This window comes from Oncorhynchus mykiss, chromosome 6 (assembly GCF_013265735.2).
Source record: "Oncorhynchus mykiss isolate Arlee chromosome 6, USDA_OmykA_1.1, whole genome shotgun sequence".
Classification (NCBI taxonomy): Eukaryota; Metazoa; Chordata; class Actinopteri; order Salmoniformes; family Salmonidae; genus Oncorhynchus; species Oncorhynchus mykiss.
The window spans coordinates 23,367,835-23,389,545 of NC_048570.1; the positions used below are offsets into that span (position 1 = coordinate 23,367,835).

The 21,711-nt window shown below is 49.5% G+C and overlaps 1 protein-coding gene across 3 annotated transcripts in view; it reads left to right on the forward strand.

Annotated features, from left to right (window-relative positions):
- LOC110525161 (BICD family-like cargo adapter 1) overlaps nucleotides 1–21,711 on the forward strand; it is a 33,732-nt gene that overhangs the window by 8,758 nt on the left and 3,263 nt on the right. Inside the window, exons 3-10 of one of the 3 annotated variants that reach the window (XR_005052039.1) lie at nucleotides 9,667–9,783; nucleotides 16,059–16,070; nucleotides 17,052–17,198; nucleotides 17,442–17,621; nucleotides 17,757–17,975; nucleotides 19,607–19,750; nucleotides 19,912–20,042; nucleotides 20,254–21,610. Coding sequence is in view for 2 of the 3 variants with exons in the window: in XM_036979665.1 (XP_036835560.1) it covers nucleotides 9,667–9,783; nucleotides 16,059–16,070; nucleotides 17,052–17,198; nucleotides 17,442–17,621; nucleotides 17,757–17,975; nucleotides 19,607–19,750; nucleotides 19,912–20,042; nucleotides 20,254–20,374 (1,071 nt within the window). In the remaining variant the exon portion in view is untranslated. The remainder of the gene's footprint in view (nucleotides 1–9,666; nucleotides 9,784–16,058; nucleotides 16,071–17,051; nucleotides 17,199–17,441; nucleotides 17,622–17,756; nucleotides 17,976–19,606; nucleotides 19,751–19,911; nucleotides 20,043–20,253; nucleotides 21,611–21,711) is intronic. The other 2 variants (XM_036979665.1, XM_036979666.1) reach the window with 2 other exon arrangements.

Consider the following 21,711-nt stretch of genomic DNA (forward strand, 5'->3'; position numbering starts at 1 on the left):
CTGCTCCCTGCCTGCTGCTGCTGCTCCCTTCCTGCTGCTGCTGCTACTGCTCCCTGCCTGCTGCTCCTGCTCCTTCTCCCTGCCTGCTGCTCCTGCTGCTCCTGCTCCCTGCCTGCTGCTCCTGCTCCCTGCCTGCTGCTGCTGCTCCCTGCCTGCTGCTGCTGCTACTGCTCCCTGCCTGCTGCTACTGCTCCTTCTCCCTGCCTGCTGCTCCTGCTGCTCCTGCTCCCTGCCTGCTGCTCCTGCTCCCTGCCTGCAGCCATCAGTGGTGCTGACATTCAGAGCTTCATTGATTACATTAAACTGTGTTACTTTTATTTAACTAGGCAAGTCAGTTAAGAACAAATTCTTATTTACAATGACGGCCTACACCGGCCAAACCAGGACGACGCTGGGCCAATTGTACACTGCCCTATGGGACTCCCAATCACAGCCGGTTGTGATACAGCCTGGATTCAAACCAGGGTGTCTGTAGTGACGCCTCAAGCACTGAGATGCTAGTGCCTTAGACCACTGCGCCACTCGGGAAACTGGAAGACTGACTTATATATTTTGTTTTAGTGCATGGCATGACTTGCATCATATAGATCCATAAACGAATACACTGTGTGCTATGACTAAGGAAAATGCCAGAAACATGGCCACCTAGTCACACAGCTCCATCAATCCTGTCTCCCGCGCTCTGGTTGCTATGACAACCTGGGTGTCATATGTGAGATTTCATGTGTTACCATGGGAATGTGCTCTCTGTGGCAATGTGTGCTGTACAGCCAACCCGATGTCAGGTTGTAACACAGATCCACCTGACATGTACACACATGGACTTGCAAGTCATCTTCAGCCATATGTGTATAATAGCTTGTGCTGTACAGTATGTTCTGCATCCTGAGGAGAGGACAGAGAGAGAAAGAGGGAACAGATAAAGCCATTGGAAATCACTGATTTAATTACTGATATTAAAAATGAAGAGGATACAAGTGGTAAATCCCTTAAGGAGCCGCCTACACCCTCTCAATTCCACACCCATATGTGTGTCATGTTGTCTTGTCTCTGTCCTTTCCCTTCACCCTGTCTCCCTCTGCTGGTCGTTGTTATGTTACCTTTTCTCCCCCTCTTTTCCCCAGCTGTGCCTTGTCTCCTCCTAATTACCCATTCACCCCGTTCCCCACCTGTTCCCTTTTTCCCTCTGATTAGGTCCCTATATCTGTCTCTGTTTCTGCTCCTGTCCTTGTCGGATTCTTGTTTGTTTGTTTATGTGTCTCATGCCTGAACCAGACTATCATCGTGTGTGCTGCAACCTTGTCCTGTCCTGTCGGAATCTACCTGTCCATCTGAGCCCACGTATGTTCGTCATTAAAGTACTCTGTTTGTTAATTCGCTTTTGGGTCCTCATTCACGCACCATAACAGAAGAATCCGACCAAGAATGGACCCAGCGACTTCGGATCCTCTCCACTCAGCCGTCGAGATCCAGGGAGCGATGCTAGGCAGACACAAGCAGGAATTGTCTGCTGCTCGACATGCCGTTGAGACCCTGGCCACCCAAGTCTCCAACCTCACAGAACAGGTTCACCATCTCCGCCTCGATCCACCGGCCACTTCCAGGGCTTTCGAATCTCCGGAGCCCAGAATCAATAACCCGCCGTGTTACTCTGGGGAGCCCACTGAATGCCGCTCGTTCCTCACCCAGTGTGATATTGTGTTTTCTCTCCAGCCCAACACTTACTCCAGGAGCACTGCTCGTGTCGCCTACGTCATATCTCTCCTTATTGGACGGGCTCGTGAGTGGGGCACGGCAATCTGGGAGGCAAGGGCTGAGTGTATTAACCAGTATCAAGACTTTAAGGAGGAGATGATACGGGTTTTTGATCGATCTGTTTTTGGGGAGGAGGCTTCCAGGGCCCTGTCTTCCCTATGTCAAGGCAATCGATCCATAACAGACTACTCTATTGAGTTTCGCACTCTTGCTGTCTCCAGTGGCTGGAACGAGCCGGCCTTGCTCGCTCGTCTTCTGGAGGGTTTCCGCGCAGAGGTAAAGGATGAGATTCTCTCCCGGGAGGTTCCTTCCAGCGTGGATTCCTTGATTGAACTCGCTATTCGCATTGAGCGACGGGTTGATCTTCGTCACCGAGCTCGTGGAAAGGAGCTCGCGCTCTCCGTCGCCTCCCTCTCCGCATCACTACCATCTTCCTCTGCCGGCTCGGGTGCTGAGCCCATGCAGCTGGGAGGTATCCGCATCTCGACTAAGGAGAGGGAACGGAGAATCACCAACCGCCTCTGTCTCTATTGCGGTTCCGCTGGTCATTTTGCCACTTCATGTCCAGTAAAAGGCCAGAGCTCGTCAGTAAGCGGAGGGCTACTGGTGAGCGCTACTACTCCTGTCTCTCCTTCAAGATCCTGCACTACCTTGTCGGTCCATCTACGCTGGACCGGTTCGTCAGCTTCCTGCAGTGCCTTAATAGACTCTGGGGCGGAGGGCTGTTTTATGGACGAGACCTGGGCTCGGGAACATGACATTCCTCTCAGACAGTTAAAGGAGCCCACGGCCTTGTTCGCCCTGGATGGTAGTCCTCTCCCCAGGATTCAGCGTGAGACGCTACCTTTAACCCTCACTGTTTCTGGTAATCATAGTGAAACCATTTCTTTTTTAATTTTTCGTTCACCTTTTACACCTGTTGTTTTGGGCCATCCCTGGCTAGTTTGTCATAATCCTTCCATTAATTGGTCTAGTAATTCTATCCTCTCCTGGAACGTCTCTTGTCATGTGAAATGTTTAATGTCTGCTATCCCTCCTGTTTCCTCTGTCTCTTCTTCACAGGAGGAGCCTGGTGATTTGACAGGGGTGCCGGAGGAATATCACGATCTGCGCACGGTGTTCAGTCGGTCCAGGGCCACCTCTCTTCCTCCACACCGGTCGTATGATTGTAGTATTGATCTCCTTCCGGGAACCACCCCCCCCCGGGGTAGACTATACTCTCTGTCGGCTCCCGAACGTAAGGCTCTCGAAGATTATTTGTCTGTAGCTCTTGACGCCGGTACCATAGTCCCCTCCTCCTCTCCCGCCGGAGCGGGGTTTTTTTTTGTCAAGAAGAAGGACGGGTTTCTGCGCCCCTGCATAGATTATCGAGGGCTGAATGACATAACAGTGAAGAATCGTTATCCGCTTCCTCTTATGTCTTCAGCCTTCGAGATCCTGCAGGGAGCCAGGTTTTTCACTAAGTTGGACCTTCGTAACGCTTACCATCTCGTGCGCATCAGGGAGGGGGACGAGTGGAAGACGGCGTTTAACACTCCGTTAGGGCACTTTGAATACCGGGTTCTTCCTTTCGGCCTCGCTAACGCTCCAGCTGTCTTTCAGGCATTAGTCAATGATGTCCTGAGAGACATGCTGAACATCTTTGTTTTCGTTTACCTTGACGATATCCTGATTTTTTCACCGTCACTCCAGATTCATGTTCAGCACGTTCGACGTGTCCTCCAGCGCCTTTTAGAGAATTGTCTTTTCGTGAAGGCTGAGAAGTGCACTTTTCATGCCTCCTCCGTCACATTTCTCGGTTCTGTTATTTCCGCTGAAGGCATTAAGATGGATCCCGCTAAGGTCCAAGCTGTCATTGATTGGCCCGTCCCTAAGTCACGCGTCGAGCTGCAGCGCTTTCTCGGCTTCGCGAACTTCTATCGTCGTTTCATCCGTAATTTCGGTCAGGTGGCAGCTCCTCTCACAGCCCTTACTTCTGTCAAGACGTGCTTTAAGTGGTCCGTTTCCGCCCAGGGAGCTTTTGATCTCCTCAAGAATCGTTTTACATCCGCTCCTATCCTTGTTACACCTGACGTCTCTAGACAGTTCGTTGTCGAGGTTGACGCGTCAGAGGTGGGAGTGGGAGCCATCCTTTCTCAGCGCTCCCTCTCTGACGACAAGGTCCATCCATGCGCGTATTTTTCTCATCGCCTGTCGCCGTCGGAACGTAACTATGATGTGGGTAACCGCGAACTGCTCGCCATCCGGTTAGCCCTAGGCGAATGGCGACAGTGGTTGGAGGGGGCGACCGTTCCTTTTGTCGTTTGGACTGACCATAGGAACCTTGAGTACATCCGTTCTGCCAAACGACTTAATGCGCGTCAGGCGCGTTGGGCGCTGTTTTTCGCTCGTTTCGAGTTCGTGATTTCTTATCGTCCGGGCTCTAAGAACACCAAGCCTGATGCTTTGTCTCGTCTCTTCAGTTCTTCAGTAGCCTCCACTGACCCCGAGGGGATTCTCCCTGAGGGGCGTGTTGTCGGGTTGACTGTCTGGGGAATTGAGAGGCAGGTAAAGCAAGCACTCACTCAAACTCCGTCGCCGCGCGCTTGTCCTAGGAACCTTCTTTTCGTTCCCGTTCCTACTCGTCTGGCCGTTCTTCAGTGGGCTCACTCTGCCAAGTTAGCCGGTCACCCTGGCGTTCGGGGTACGCTTGCTTCCATTCGCCAGCGTTTCTGGTGGCCCACCCGGGAGCATGACACGCGTCGTTTCGTGGCTGCTTGTTCGGTCTGCGCGCAGACTAAGTCCGGTAACTCTCCTCCTGCCGGCCGTCTCAGGCCGCTTCCTATTCCCTCTCGACCGTGGTCTCACATCGCCTTAGATTTTGTCACCGGACTGCCTTCGTCAGCGGGGAAGACTGTTATTCTTACGGTTGTCGATAGGTTCTCTAAGGCGGCTCATTTCATTCCCCTTGCTAAGCTTCCTTCTGCTAAAGAGACGGCACAAATCATCATCGAGAATGTTTTCAGAATTCATGGCCTTCCGTCAGACGTCGTTTCGGACAGAGGTCCGCAATTCACGTCTCAATTTTGGAGGGAGTTTTGCCGTTTGATTGGGGCTTCCGTCAGTCTCTCTTCCGGCTTTCACCCCCAGTCTAACGGTCAAGCAGAACGGGCCAATCAGACTATTGGTCGCATCTTACGCAGTCTTTCTTTTCGCAACCCTGCGTCTTGGTCAGAACAGCTCCCCTGGGCAGAATACGCCCACAACTCGCTTCCTTCGTCTGCGACCGGGCTATCTCCTTTTCAGAGTAGCCTCGGGTACCAGCCTCCGTTGTTCTCATCTCAGTTCGCCGAGTCCAGCGTCCCCTCCGCTCAGGCTTTTGTCCAACGTTGCGAGCGCACCTGGAAGAGGGTCAGGTCTGCACTTTGCCGTTATAGGGCGCAGACTGTGAGAGCTGCTAATAAGCGTAGAACGAAGAGCCCTAGATATTGTCGCGGTCAGAGAGTTTGGCTCTCCACTCAGAACCTTCCCCTTAAGACGGCTTCTCGCAAGTTGACCCCGCGGTTCATTGGTCCATTCCGTATCTCTCAAATCATTAACCCTGTCGCAGTGCGACTTCTTCTGCCGCGATATCTTCGTCGCGTCCACCCGGTCTTCCATGTCTCCTGTGTCAAGCCCGTTCTTCGCGCCCCCGCTCGTCTTCCCCCCCCCCCCCCCCATCCTTGTCGAGGGCGCACCCATCTACAGGGTCCGTAGGATTTTGGACATGCGTCCTCGGGGCCGTGGTCATCAGTACCTAGTAGATTGGGAGGGGTACGGTCCTGAGGAGAGGAGTTGGGTTCCCTCTCGGGACGTGCTGGACCGTGCGCTGATCGATGATTTCCTCCGTTGCCGCCAGGCTTCCTCCTCGAGTGCGCCAGGAGGCGCTCGGTGAGTGGGGGGGTACTGTCATGTTGTCTTGTCTCTGTCCTTTCCCTTCACCCTGTCTCCCTCTGCTGGTCGTTGTTATGTTACCTTTTCTCCCCCTCTTTTCCCCAGCTGTGCCTTGTCTCCTCCTAATTACCCATTCACCCCGTTCCCCACCTGTTCCCTTTTTCCCTCTGATTAGGTCCCTATATCTGTCTCTGTTTCTGCTCCTGTCCTTGTCGGATTCTTGTTTGTTTGTTTATGTGTCTCATGCCTGAACCAGACTATCATCGTGTGTGCTGCAACCTTGTCCTGTCCTGTCGGAATCTACCTGTCCATCTGAGCCCACGTATGTTCGTCATTAAAGTACTCTGTTTGTTAATTCGCTTTTGGGTCCTCATTCACGCACCATAACAATGTGTAAGCAAGAACATTAGACTGCAAAGCACAGAAACTCTGCTATGTTCTTGTATTAAAGACGCTATGGATTAGGACTGTATGTAGGAAAGATCATGTTCCTCTCCTATCAAAGACTACTGTAAATTAAAGGGTTTTGAGAATGTTGTGATTATCCCTTTGAAAGATCATGGCTTGGCACAAGGTCAATGTTCCCTCAAAGCTGTGCGCGTGCGCCACCGCCTCCAGGACTGCGGCGCAGAAGAAATACCATACCGCGTAGAGACGCAAGAGATTGAACTTCACTGAGTTCGCCCCATTAGTTTTCACTATATAGAACAACGTTTTTTCTGTGATCGAATCAACATTATATCAGCCCCCTTTCAATGCAACAAACCAAACAAAATCTAACTTTGCAAGACTGAGTTTGTGATTTTGTTGTATGCAGAGCCAAAGCGCAACGGAGTAGAATTATGTTGGTGGTATTTCAATCACCAGCGAGTGAATGCACTTTTCAGATCAGAGCGCAGAGCCGCGCGTTTGCACATTTGTTGATATTCTTCGCTAGTTAGCAAGTTATTAGCCCAGTTATAGATAAGTATAAGCCAGCAATGGGGAGATACTGCTTCCTATAAGAGCACAACACGTGTAGTCTTTATTTCAAGCTGTCTTTGAAAAGCATGTCAGATAAAAAGCTTATGTCTTAATTAAATGTGCGGTGTTGAATTTTGAGAGAAGCTTGAATATGCAAATAAGCCAATAGGCAGAAGGGTAACCGACATGATCTAATTCTCTGTATGGTAATAATAATTATTTGTATTTTGTAAAGTCGGCTCTTGCATCATAGAACACAATACAATGACATTTACAGTCACCTGTTTGGCCTATAGCCAAGTAAAAAATCATGAATTAATGTCAAACCCTTCATAATGTAAAAACGTTTTTAAAAGTCTCATGCAATGTAGGCCTGCATTGAACACCAGGCTACTGTAGGCTATATCATAGAAATCAAAAGCTATTTCCATCTGAAAATGTTATGGGATTTGCTCCATTGGTTTTGTTGGTAGACCTACATTATGCTCCAATAGCCACAATAGCCTATTGGCTACTGTCTAAAACTGTAAGGGTACAGCCTCAGTGTTCACTGTAAACGTGCGCAGGAAGTTGCACAACATTCTCACAATGTTCAAGTTTCTGCTCACAAGACCAAACATTTGCTCAGTGCACCAGGAAATTAGAGGGAACATTGCACAAGGTACTGTACCTTTGTGTCCTGACTCTGGAGAAAGAATTAGCATTTATGCTGGTCTCTCAGCTTATTGAGCCCTAGTTTTTGGCCTGGATTCTGTTGCAGTAGTCCAATTTCCCCCATGCACTGATAATGCTCGATCTGGGATCTGAGGACTTTATGCCCAGGTTAAGAGGAATATCAGTACATCTGGCAACACAGTGAAATATCCTGTTTTTCCTCTGATCTCAATCTGTCAGGCGCAGTGTGACACTTGAGTCAAATGTCACATTCCCACTGTGACTGGGCTCTGCATAGACCTCCACTGAGGAGACAGATACATCAGCCAGTTTAGCAGAGATGAAGAGCTGTATGCATCTTCCTGGCCTGGTTAGGAGAATGTGAAGCACATTCAGAATGGCAGAGTAGAGCAGCTGTGTTTGAATGTCTAAGAATACATCAAACTAATTATGATTCTGCGTTTGGTATAGGCTATATCATTCCTCCCATGCATCACTGGGGACAACAAGGTGCCATTATGAAAAAGGGGTACATAGAAGTAGAATACTTGTAGGAGTGCCACAACAAACTTTTTCTTATTTTTGTAAGCATAGTGCACTGACCAAACAGTGTTATGACACAGCACAGATTTTATTTTTCAGGTTGTTCTTCCCTTAGTCTCCCACACAGAATACATACAAATTACAACCCCTCTCTAAGTTACTTAAGGACACAAGTGCATTCAAGTGTGAATGGAACACACTCATTTTTCCTCACCTATAAAAGCTTTCCAAAAAGCAGGGTGTAGCGCAGATTTATGAGTATAAGCCTTGTATTATTACACAATATGCCATGCTAGTTCCACGAATCACCAACAGATGTTCAGTGGGGAAACCATAAATCTCAACTTAATCTCTAACTCACTTACAGCAGACTGTAGTAGAAAAGCCAACTCTGTTTTGTACTCAGACAGACAGACAGATGGAGATCTCTGTCCAATTGCATTATACCTGTAGGTCTAAAACAAGGATAGAGCATTAGAGAGTGGCTGTGGCTTCCTGTTCTTACCTGTCCCATGCAGTCACTACTCACGAAGGCGTCACCAGTCCTCACGGTGGCCAACCATTCAACCGCTGACTGAAAGATCCTATAAACATCTGACTGCCACCTAGAGGCAAACATACCAAACATCTGCCACGGATATAGAGTATCAGTAGCAAACAGATGTAGAGATATGATTGCACCTGGTTGTTATTTGTCAGAGCTGGTATACAGCTGACCTTTGATTGTTTGTTTGACCGGGGGGCGGCAGGTTAGCTGTTAAGAGTGCCAGTAACAGTTGCTGGTTTGAATCTCTGAGGCAACGAGGTGACAAATCTGCCAATGTGCCCATGAACAATGCACTTAATCCTAATTGCTCATGTAAGTCGCTCTCGATAAATGACTCGTCTAAATGACTAAAATGTAAATTATTGTTGACAGGAATCAGCCTGTTGGATTAATGTTTTGTGGAATTTCTAATGAAGACAGAGATCTATTAGATATCAAAGTGTCATGATTATGGGGGAATACTGTAGTCAGAGGTGTACAGACAGTATATCACATCTCTATATTCTCAGTAAGTCAGGGCTTTATCTTTCTTGACATCGACCTGCTCAGTTAAATTTGCCTCCAGTGAATAAATCAATAATTGCTTTGTTAAATGGCAATTATAATTCTCCACGGTGCAGAGGCTGGAGAGGAGTAAGTGAAGGGTACCAAGGATTCCACCATCTGTTGCCATGGCAGTGATGATGATCATTAGAGTCTGGGCTTCCTGAGTGCAGCCTCACTTATGCTAATGAGGTTCTGTTGGTCTGGCTTTGTGAACTGCACAAGACCGGTAGGCAGTGGGTTGCTGATCAGAACAGTCCAATGAGCTCGGCCAGGGAAGGGGGCAGTAGGGACCAAGGTCTAAATGGAACATTCCAGATGTTAAAGGTTGAGTTACTCAAACCTGTGCTTTTACAGGAACAGTTCTGCTGTGCAGCTGGATACCAGTTACAGGAACACTATGGTGACTCAGAGGTAACAGTGTGTCAAATCAAATACCACTCCAAGTATTACCGTGTTGGGTACTGACTCAGAACGTTTCTCAACATGGTACAATGTGAAGTATGTGAGTGGGGTGAGGATATGTTGTTGTGAGAGTTCTGAACTGTTCTGAATTATGACTTTACAACCCTACCGTTATGGACCTTGTATTACGTGTGGAAGATGTTGATATTTGTCATCTAGTAATGCCTTTCTTAATTGCCCCTGAGGCAAGTTGTATTGAATTCCATGAATAACATGTTATACAATTATTTGTTGATGTATTTGTGCTCACACTCTGTGTCTGGGGTGTGTTTGTGTGTCTCCAGGCTACAGATGTGGAGAGGCAGCTGTCCACTCAGGTCCACTCATTACGGGACGACTTCAGAGAGAAGAGCATCTCTACCAACCAGCATATGACACGACTAGAGAGCCTACAGGCTGAGGTGAGACTAGAGAGCCTACAGGCTGAGGTGAGACTAGAGAGCCTACAGGCTGAGGTGAGACTAGAGAGCCTACAGACTGAGGTGAGACTAGAGAGCCTACAGGCTGAGGTGAGACGAGAGAGCCTACAGGCTGAGGTGAGACTAGAGAGCCTACAGGCTGAGGTGAGACGAGAGAGCCTACAGGCTGAGGTCAGACTAGAGAGCCTACAGGCTGAGGTGAGACTTGAGAGCCTACAAGCTGAGGTGAGACTAGAGAGCCTACAGGCTGAGGTGAGACTAGAGAGCCTACAGATTGAGGTGAGACTAGAGAGCCTACAGGCTGAGGTGAGACTAGAGAGTCTACAGGATGAGGTGAGACTAGAGAGCCTACAGGCTGAGGTCAGACTAGAGAGCCTACAGGCTGAGGTGAGAATAGAGAGCCTACAGGCTGAGGTCAGACTAGAGAGCCTACAGGCGGAGGTGAGACTAGAGAGCCTACAGGCTGAGGTGAGACTAGAGAGCCTACAGGCTGAGGTGGGACGAGAGAGCCTACAGGCTGAGGTGAGACGAGAGAGCCTACAGGCTGAGGTGAGACTAGAGAGCCTACAGGTTGAGGTGAGACTAGAGAGCCTACAGGCTGAGGTCAGACTAGAGAGCCTACAGGCTGAGGTCAGACTAGAGAGCCTACAAGTTGAGGTCAGACTAGAGAGCCTACAGGCTGAGGTGAGACTAGAGAGCCTACAGGCTGAGGTCAGACTAGAGAGCCTACAGGCTGAGGTGATACGAGAGAGCCTACAGGCTGAGGTCAGACTAGAGAGCCTACAGGCTGAGGTGAGATTAGAGAGCCTACAGGCTGAGGTGAGACAAGAGAGCCTACAGGCTGAGGTCAGACTAGAGAGCCTACAGGCTGAGGTGAGACTAGAGAGCCTACAGGCTGAAGTCAGACTAGAGAGCCTACAGGCTGAGGTGAGACTAGAGAGCCTACAGGCTGAGGTGAGATGAGAGAGCCTACAGGCTGAGGTCAGACTAGGGAGCCTACAGGCTGAGGTGAGATGAGAGAGCCTACAGGCTGAGGTCAGACTAGGGAGCCTACAGGCTGAGGTCAGACTAAAGAGCCTACAGGCTGAGGTCAGACTAGGGAGCCTACAGGCTGAGGTCAGACTAGAGAGCCTACAGGCTGAGGTCAGACTAGAGAGCCTACAGGCTGAGGTCAGACTAGAGAGCCTACAGGCTGAGGTGAGACTAGAGAGCCTACAGGCTGAGGTGGGACGAGAGAGCCTACAGGCTGAGGTCAGACTAGAGAGCCTACAGGCTGAGGTCAGACTAGGGAGCCTACAGGCTGAGGTCAGACTAGAGAGCCTACAGGCTGAGGTCAGACTAGAGAGCCTACAGGCTGAGGTCAGACTAGGGAGCCTACAGGCTGAGGTCAGACTAGGGAGCCTACAGGCTGAGGTCAGACTAGAGAGCCTACAGGCTGAGGTGGGACGAGAGAGCCTACAGGCTGAGGTGAGACGAGAGAGCCTACAGGCTGAGGTGAGACTAGAGAGCCTACAGGTTGAGGTGAGACTAGAGAGCCTACAGGCTGAGGTCAGACTAGAGAGCCTACAGGTTGAGGTCAGACTAGAGAGCCTACAGGCTGAGGTCAGACTAGAGAGCCTACAGGCTGAGGTGATACGAGAGAGCCTACAGGCTGAGGTCAGACTAGAGAGCCTACAGGCTGAGGTGAGATTAGAGAGCCTACAGGCTGAGGTGAGACAAGAGAGCCTACAGGCTGAGGTCAGACTAGAGAGCCTACAGGCTGAGGTGAGACTAGAGAGCCTACAGGCTGAAGTCAGACTAGAGAGCCTACAGGCTGAGGTGAGACTAGAGAGCCTACAGGCTGAGGTGAGATGAGAGAGCCTACAGGCTGAGGTCAGACTAGGGAGCCTACAGGCTGAGGTGAGATGAGAGAGCCTACAGGCTGAGGTCAGACTAGGGAGCCTACAGGCTGAGGTCAGACTAAAGAGCCTACAGGCTGAGGTCAGACTAGGGAGCCTACAGGCTGAGGTCAGACTAGGGAGCCTACAGGCTGAGGTCAGACTAGAGAGCCTACAGGCTGAGGTCAGACTAGAGAGCCTACAGGCTGAGGTCAGACTAGAGAGCCTACAGGCTGAGGTGAGACTAGAGAGCCTACAGGCTGAGGTGGGACGAGAGAGCCTACAGGCTGAGGTCAGACTAGAGAGCCTACAGGCTGAGGTCAGACTAGGGAGCCTACAGGCTGAGGTCAGACTAGAGAGCCTACAGGCTGAGGTCAGACTAGAGAGCCTACAGGCTGAGGTCAGACTAGGGAGCCTACAGGCTGAGGTCAGACTAGGGAGCCTACAGGCTGAGGTCAGACTAGAGAGCCTACAGGCTGAGGTCAGACTAGAGAGCCTACAGGCTGAGGTCAGACTAGAGAGCCTACAGGCTGAGGTCAGACTAGGGAGCCTACAGGCTGAGGTCAGACTAGAGAGCCTACAGGCTGAGGTGAGACTAGAGAGCCTACAGGCTGAGGTCAGACTAGAGAGCCTACAGGCTGAGATCAGACTAGGGAGCCTACAGGCTGAGGTCAGACTAGGGAGCCTACAGGCTGAGGTCAGACTAGAGAGCCTACAGGCTGAGGTCAGACTAGAGAGCCTACAGGCTGAGGTCAGACTAGAGAGCCTACAGGCTGAGGTCAGACTAGAGAGCCTACAGGCTGAGGTCAGACTAGGGAGCCTACAGGCTGAGGTGAGACTAGAGAGCCTACAGGCTGAGGTCAGACTAGAGAGCCTACAGGCTGAGGTGAGACTAGAGAGCCTACAGGCTGAGGTCAGACTAGAGAGCCTACAGGCTGAGGTGATACGAGAGAGCCTACAGGCTGAGGTCAGACTAGAGAGCCTACAGGCTGAGGTGAGATTAGAGAGCCTACAGGCTGAGGTGAGACAAGAGAGCCTACAGGCTGAGGTCAGACTAGAGAGCCTACAGGCTGAGGTGAGACTAGAGAGCCTACAGGCTGAAGTCAGACTAGAGAGCCTACAGGCTGAGGTGAGACTAGAGAGCCTACAGGCTGAGGTGAGATGAGAGAGCCTACAGGCTGAGGTCAGACTAGGGAGCCTACAGGCTGAGGTGAGATGAGAGAGCCTACAGGCTGAGGTCAGACTAGGGAGCCTACAGGCTGAGGTCAGACTAAAGAGCCTACAGGCTGAGGTCAGACTAGGGAGCCTACAGGCTGAGGTCAGACTAGGGAGCCTACAGGCTGAGGTCAGACTAGAGAGCCTACAGGCTGAGGTTAGACTAGAGAGCCTACAGGCTGAGGTCAGACTAGAGAGCCTACAGGCTGAGGTGAGACTAGAGAGCCTACAGGCTGAGGTGGGACGAGAGAGCCTACAGGCTGAGGTCAGACTAGAGAGCCTACAGGCTGAGGTCAGACTAGGGAGCCTACAGGCTGAGGTCAGACTAGAGAGCCTACAGGCTGAGGTCAGACTAGAGAGCCTACAGGCTGAGGTCAGACTAGGGAGCCTACAGGCTGAGGTCAGACTAGGGAGCCTACAGGCTGAGGTCAGACTAGAGAGCCTACAGGCTGAGGTCAGACTAGAGAGCCTACAGGCTGAGGTCAGACTAGAGAGCCTACAGGCTGAGGTCAGACTAGGGAGCCTACAGGCTGAGGTCAGACTAGAGAGCCTACAGGCTGAGGTGAGACTAGAGAGCCTACAGGCTGAGGTCAGACTAGAGAGCCTACAGGCTGAGGTCAGACTAGGGAGCCTACAGGCTGAGGTCAGACTAGGGAGCCTACAGGCTGAGGTGAGACAAGAGAGCCTACAGGCTGAGGTCAGACTAGAGAGCCTACAGGCTGAGGTGAGACTAGAGAGCCTACAGGCTGAGGTCAGACTAGAGAGCCTACAGGCTGAGGTGATACGAGAGAGCCTACAGGCTGAGGTCAGACTAGAGAGCCTACAGGCTGAGGTGAGATTAGAGAGCCTACAGGCTGAGGTGAGACAAGAGAGCCTACAGGCTGAGGTCAGACTAGAGAGCCTACAGGCTGAGGTGAGACTAGAGAGCCTACAGGCTGAAGTCAGACTAGAGAGCCTACAGGCTGAGGTGAGACTAGAGAGCCTACAGGCTGAGGTGAGATGAGAGAGCCTACAGGCTGAGGTCAGACTAGAGAGCCTACAGGCTGAGGTCAGACTAGGGAGCCTACAGGCTGAGGTCAGACTAGAGAGCCTACAGGCTGAGGTCAGACTAGAGAGCCTACAGGCTGAGGTCAGACTAGGGAGCCTACAGGCTGAGGTCAGACTAGGGAGCCTACAGGCTGAGGTCAGACTAGAGAGCCTACAGGCTGAGGTCAGACTAGAGAGCCTACAGGCTGAGGTCAGACTAGAGAGCCTACAGGCTGAGGTCAGACTAGGGAGCCTACAGGCTGAGGTCAGACTAGAGAGCCTACAGGCTGAGGTGAGACTAGAGAGCCTACAGGCTGAGGTCAGACTAGAGAGCCTACAGGCTGAGGTCAGACTAGGGAGCCTACAGGCTGAGGTCAGACTAGGGAGCCTACAGGCTGAGGTCAGACTAGAGAGCCTACAGGCTGAGGTGAGACTAGGGAGCCTACAGGCTGAGGTCAGACTAGAGAGCCTACAGGCTGAGGTCAGATTAGGGAGCCTACAGGCTGAGGTCAGACTAGGGAGCCTACAGGCTGAGGTCAGACTAGAGAGCCTACAGGCTGAGGTCAGACTAGAGAGCCTACAGGCTGAGGTCAGACTAGAGAGCCTACAGGCTGAGGTCAGACTAGAGAGCCTACAGGCTGAGGTCAGACTAGAGAGCCTACAGGCTGAGGTCAGACTAGGGAGCCTACAGGCTGAGGTCAGACTAGAGAGCCTACAGGCTGAGGTCAGACTAGAGAGCCTACAGGCTGAGGTCAGACTAGAGAGCCTACAGGCTGAGGTCAGACTAGAGAGCCTACAGGCTGAGGTCAGACTAGGGAGCCTACAGGCTGAGGTCAGACTAGGGAGCCTACAGGCTGAGGTCAGACTAGAGAGCCTACAGGCTGAGGTCAGACTAGAGAGCCTACAGGCTGAGGTCAGACTAGAGAGCCTACAGGCTGAGGTCAGACTAGAGAGCCTACAGGCTGAGGTCAGACTAGGGAGCCTACAGGCTGAGGTGAGACTAGAGAGCCTACAGGCTGAGGTCAGACTAGAGAGCCTACAGGCTGAGGTGAGACTAGAGAGCCTACAGGCTGAGGACAGACTAGAGAGCCTACAGGCTGAGGTCAGACTAGAGAACCTACAGGCTGAGGTGAGACTAGAGAGCCTACAGGCTGAGGTCAGACTAGAGAGCCTACAGGCTGAGGTCAGACTAGGGAGCCTACAGGCTGAGGTCAGACTAGAGAGCCTACAGGCTGAGGTCAGACTAGAGAGCCTACAGGCTGAGGTCAGACTAGAGAGCCTACAGGCTGAGGTCAGACTAGAGAGCCTACAGGCTGAGGTCAGACTAGAGAGTCTACAGGCTGAGGTCAGACTAGGGAGCCTACAGGCTGAGGTCAGACTAGAGAGCCTACAGGCTGAGGTCAGACTAGAGAGCCTACAGGCTGAGGTCAGACTAGAGAGCCTACAGGCTGAGGTCAGACTAGAGAGCCTACAGGCTGAGGTCAGACTAGAGAGCCTACAGGCTGAGGTCAGACTAGGGAGCCTACAGGCTGAGGTCAGACTAGAGAGCCTACAGGCTGAGGTCAGACTAGAGAGCCTACAGGCTGAGGTCAGACTAGAGAGCCTACAGGCTGAGGTCAGACTAGAGAGCCTACAGGCTGAGGTCAGACTAGGGAGCCTACAGGCTGAGGTGAGACTAGAGAGCCTACAGGCTGAGGTCAGACTAGAGAGCCTACAGGCTGAGGTGAGACTAGAGAGCCTACAGGCTGAGGACAGACTAGAGAGCCTACAGGCTGAGGTCAGACTAGAGAACCTACAGGCTGAGGTGAGACTAGAGAGCCTACAGGCTGAGGTCAGACTAGAGAGCCTACAGGCTGAGGTCAGACTAGAGAGCCTACAGGCTGAGGTCAGACTAGAGAGCCTACAGGCTGAGGTCAGACTAGGGAGCCTACAGGCTGAGGTGAGACTAGAGAGCCTACAGGCTGAGGTCAGACTAGAGAGCCTACAGGCTGAGGTCAGACTAGAGAACCTAATAAAGGTATAAAAAAATAAGTTAACATAAGTTAACATAGTTTTTTCTCCTTTTCTATCAATCATTAAATTTCTCCCTGTTCCCCTCCTCTAATACTGTGACTGACTCCTTCCTCTTGACTGGAGCAGCAAGGGCTAGAAGTGAGTGGTTAAATTGGTTTGTCTGCATGCTGCATGTCGCATGTGTGTACATGTCCCACTGTACTGCTATGGAGCATGAGATACTGTATGTTTCTGTCTGTGAAACATTTATCAGGACAATACACAGTCATATCAGTAATGTGTAATGTCAGCCATCTAGCTTAGGCTCATAGAATGATAACATTACAGATATATTATACCTCTCAGCCTCCTCTTTAAAAGTATGTCTTATTGGAGAGGAGTCACCCTCACTGCAGAGACTGCACTGTAATTGAGGGAAAAAGCTACCGCTCTATATTTAGCTCAGATATACTGCAATGTCTGGGTGTTCCCAGGGTTGCAACAGGTTTTCTTCATTTAAAGTGACAAGGATGGATATGTTACAGTACTGCTAGACAGAGAAAATCACAGCAATGTCAACCAAAATATCTGAAGGGCACACGAAGAACATGAATCTACAAAGAAGTCCACATACTGCGCTGTAAAGTAGGTTACCAGATGTAGGCCAAAGCATGGACAGGGGATAATGAGAAAGAACAAGAACTGACGTTTGTTTAATGGATTAAGCTGCTCAGGCTGCCACCGAACATATTACAAACAACTCTCGTTGTATCACTAGAAATGTGCAGTGTTTGTGCAATGTTAGCCTTCAGTCCGAGGCCACTTTATAGACTGATGAAGGAATAAACTGTTATCGGGTCCATTTGGACAATCAGCTTTACCACGGAGACATTCCTGTAAATGAGGGTGGCAGAAACCTCCTACGCCTATGCTAGGCAACAAACATTTTTGGACCAGGGGGAGTACTTTAATCTTCTGGGACATTTGAAATCCTAAGAGTCAGTCAGGAGAGAAACGGGTTTATAGAGGCTAACACTGAGTGCAGATAGCTACCAAAACAAAACAAAACAACATCTTCACTGTCCTAGGTTCCCATAGCACAATGTGTAACTTGGCTATTGGGGTTGTGTATCTTGTCAGATTAAGATGCTTTCGGAGCGTAAGAGAGAGCTGGAGCGTCGGGTTAACGCTGTGCTAGAGGAAAACGAGCTACTTCAGAACACTGTTGACGACCTGAGGGAAAGAACGCTAGTGCTGGAGAAACATCACCACGAGAAGGACTTACAGGTACGATCTCTTTCGCTCTTTGTACAGTGCCATAATATTCCTGTATTATGCGTGAACGTGTAAATGGGTTTATAGACATGTTCTGTAGGTGTGTGTGTCGGAGTGTGTTATGTTGATCTGTATGGTATCAGTGCTCTGTGTTGACCACTGTGTTGACCAATGTGTTGACCACTGTGTTGACTACTGTGTTGATCACTGTGTTATCTACTGTTTGTTGTCCACTGTATTGCTACGTGTGTCCAGTTACGACAGAGCCAGCTGGAGCTCCAGGAGGTCCGGGTGTCCCACAGACATCTGAGTGCCCGTTTTGAGGAGCTCACAGAGGAGAGAAGTCTACAAGGCCTCAGCCCACACCCTGCCAGCCTACTCTGTGAGATAGAACAGAGCATGGAGCAAGAGGAGCAGGAACAGGAAAGGGAGCAGGTACATGCATGCACAAGCACAGACACACACACACACACACACCCTGCTTTGTGAGATAGTCCTATATATGATATCAGTGATTCATAGTGTATTATAAACAGTATTTTCTAAGCTGCTCTCCCTCATTGTCTCTAGCTTCGTCTCCAGCTGTGGGAGGCCTACTGCCAGGTGCGCTCGCTCGTCTCCCACCTGCGGGGCAACGACATCACAGACTCAGCCCTGTCCACAGACTCCTCCATGGACGAGTCCTCAGAGGCATACTCAGCCAAGGACGTTCCCATGGGGAGCCTGCATGCCAGTCTACTGGAGCTACGCAGACTCACACAGAACCTGCTAGACGGAAACGAGTCCACGGTACTGACCGTCACACACAGATATACATTGTAGAATAGTAGTGAAGACATCAAAACTATGAAATAACACATTTTATATTTGAGATGTTTCAAAGTAGCCACCCTTTGTCTTGATGACAGCTTTGCACACTCTTGGCATTCACTCAACCAACTTCATGAGGTAGTCACCTGAAATGCATTTCAATTAACAGATGTGCCTTGTTAAAAGTTAATTTGTGGAATTTCTTTCCTTTTGAATGCGTTTGAGCCAATCAGTTGTGTTGTGACAAGGTGGGGGTGGTATACAGAAGACGGCCCTGGCCGCATGACATTCAGCCTTCGTCTCTCCAGAGCCCGTACGGGAGTTGTAGCAATGAGACAAGATAGTAGCTACTACAACAATTGGATACCACGAAATTGGGGAGAAAAAGGGGTAAAATAAAATTTAAAAAACATTTAAAAAAGAAGACGGCCCTATTTGGTAAAAGACCAAGTCCATATTATGGCAAGAACAGGTCAAATAAGCAAAGAGAAATGACCAAAAGTCCATCATTACTTTAAGACATGAAGGTCAGTCAATTCGGAAAAGTTTGTGCAGTCGCAAAAACCATCAAGCACTGATGAAACTGGCTCTCATTAGGACCGCCACAGGAAAGGAAGACCCAGAGTTACCTCTGCTGCAGAGGATAAGTTCATTAGAGTTACCAGCCTCAGAAATCGGCAATTAACTGCACCTCAGATTGCACCTCACAGAGTTCAAGTAACAGACACATCTCAACATCAACTGTTCAGAGGAGACTGCGTGAATCAGGCCTTCATGGTCGAATTGCTGCAAAGAAACCACTACCAATAAGAAGAAGAGACTTGCTTGGGCCAAGAAACACGAGCAATGGACATTAGACTGGTGGAAATCTGTCCTTTGGTCTGATGAGTCCAAATGTGAGATTATTGGTTCCAACCGCCAGGTCTTTGTGAGACGCAGAGTAAGTGAACGGATGATCTCTGCATGTGTGGTTCCCACCGTGAACCATGGAGGGGGTGTGATGGTGTGGGGGTGCTTTGCTGGTGATTTATTTAGAATTCAAGGCACACTTAACCAGGATGGCTACCACAGCATTCTCCAGCGATACACCAACCCAATCTGGTTTGCGCTTAGTGGGACTATCATTTTTTTCCCAACAGGAGAATGACCCAAAACACACCTCCAGGCTGTGTAAGGGCTATTTGACCAAGAAGGAGAGTGATTGAGTGCTGGATCAGATTACCTGATGACCTGGTTTGGGATGAGTTGGACTGCAGAGTGAAGGAAAAGCAGCCAACAAGTGCTCAGCATATGTGGGAACTCCTTCAAGACTGTTGGAAAAGCATTCCAGCATTCTCCAGTGTTTGTAAACATTGTAAATGTAAACAAACACTGTATAGCCTCATAACATGGTTAAACTAATGAGTAGGTGTGTCCAAACTTTTGACTGGTACTGTACATATGAAAATACTGACCAGATATACCATACAGATATTTAGTTCCTCCATATATCCAATAAAGAGTGTGCGATATTCAGTACACACTCAAAACAACTCCAGATGAATTGAGTTGAGTTTGACCTGAATTCACAATATAATGAGTCTATGTGTGTTGTGGTTGTGTGTGAGCAGGGTTCTCGCCGTAGTGACGAGGAGGCTCTGGAAGACCAGGTTCGAAAGCTTGGGGAAGAGCTGAGAGGAGTGAGAGAGCTGTACCAAGCAGAGCAGAATAGAACACGGAACAGCCAAGAAGAGGTTCTACAACTCCATAATCAGGTACTACTGCACACAGAGCTTGATCATCACTGTTGTTCTCCAACAAGATCACTTCAACACAGCTTTGTTATTCAAGCTAGACACAGATGAAATTTCTTACTCACGAGGTTGACAATGTGTCTGATGAGTGTCTCCTATGTCATTCCTCCCCTGTCCTGAAGATGGCGATGCTCTCTGTGGAGATGTGCTCTGTACAGGAGGAGAGTGAGCGTATAAGGGCCATGTCTGAAGCACGAGACCCCAGTGAACAGCTCCAAAGTGCTATACGAGACCGAGATGACGCTATTTCCAAGTAAGACCATAAAACATAGCACATTTTTGGGGCACAACTACATTGTATGTTTATCCTATATGTAATAGGCTAGCATATAACAACAATGAATGGTTTTACAGTCATCTCCCGAATAAGCAGGCCAGTCATAAGCTCTCATTCAGCATAATGAGAGCATAGAAACTAGAGAGGTGTTGTCTGTCTCTAAGCTGTGTGTCTGTCTGCCTAACAGGAAGAAAGCGGTGGAGATGGAGCTGGCCAAGTGTAAGATAGATATCATGTCTCTGAACAGCCAGCTCCTGGATGCCATCCAGCAGAAGCTGAACCTATCACAGCAGCTGGAGGCCTGGCAGGTGGGTCAGAGGTCAGGGATCATGAGGGGGCACACTAGACCACTCATAGTATGAGTTATTTCATTGAATTTTTTGATAATTTAAAACACAATTCAGCCACACATGTGGATACACTGTATTTAAAATAATGGAGGATAACACAATAAAGTTGAACAACTAATTTCCATTGTAGTCCGCTGACTTATTTCCATTGTAGTCCGCTGACTTATTTCCACTGTTGTCCGCTGACTTATTTCCATTGTTGTCCGCTAACTTATTTCCATGGTTGTCCGCTGACTTATTTCCATGGTTGTCCGCTGACTTATTTCCATTGTAGTCCGCTGACTTATTTCCATTGTAGTCCGCTGACTTATTTCCATTGTTGTCCGCTGACTTATTTCCATTGTTGTCCGCTAACTTATTTCCATGGTTGTCCGCTGACTTATTTCCATGGTTGTCCGCTGACTTATTTCCATTGTTGTCCGCTGACTTATTTCCATGGTTGTCCGCTGACTTATTTCCATTGTTGTCCGCTGACTTATTTCCATTGTAGTGCGCTGACTTATTTCCATTGTTGTCCTCTGGTTGTTACTGAATGGACTGTCAAACTGAATGGACTGTCAAACTGAATAGACTGTCAAACTGATAGATAAAGTAACAGATACCAACCATATGAATGTGTATCTGACAGCTCATATGTGTACGAATGACAAAACGTATGAATGATTACGTTCACACAGCAATTACCATTCTTAATGTGTACTGTATTTATTCATTAAATACGAGTATAATAGTGGACTGAAATTTACAGTTGTAGGTTTAGGTGAAAATGTGTATATGGTGATCTTTTCCCCACCACATCCTGTCCTCTCCTCTAACTTTCCACTTTCCAAAGCGTGTATATGTGTTAACATGTACGATACTGTACGTACCCTGAGTTGCCAAATTACACGAGTGTCTGAAGTACTAATTCACTCCTCAATGAGTTTCAACCTTGGGTTTTCATTGAACATACAGCAAACAATTTAGCAAGTTGGGCTAGTAGCTAGCTAACTAAATTGAGGACTCAGTATATGACTTTCCCTTCCCTCCCTCCCTCACCCGTAACTAGCAGCTCTTTCCTCTCTCTTTCCCTGGCTGCAGTTTGCCTCCTCAGGGCTCTTTACTGTGTGGCTCTTGTGGTTTCTGATCTAGTGGCCTTTCTCAGCTTCCGTACCACCCTTTCTCCCCTGTGGTACCCCCCCTTCTGCATTAGAGGTGAGGTGTGCCATCTCACCCTGGTTCTGTCCTGTGCGACTCTTCCATGCCACGCTGAGCCATTCCATGCCATGGCCTGCTGACTCAACAGAAATGCGCTC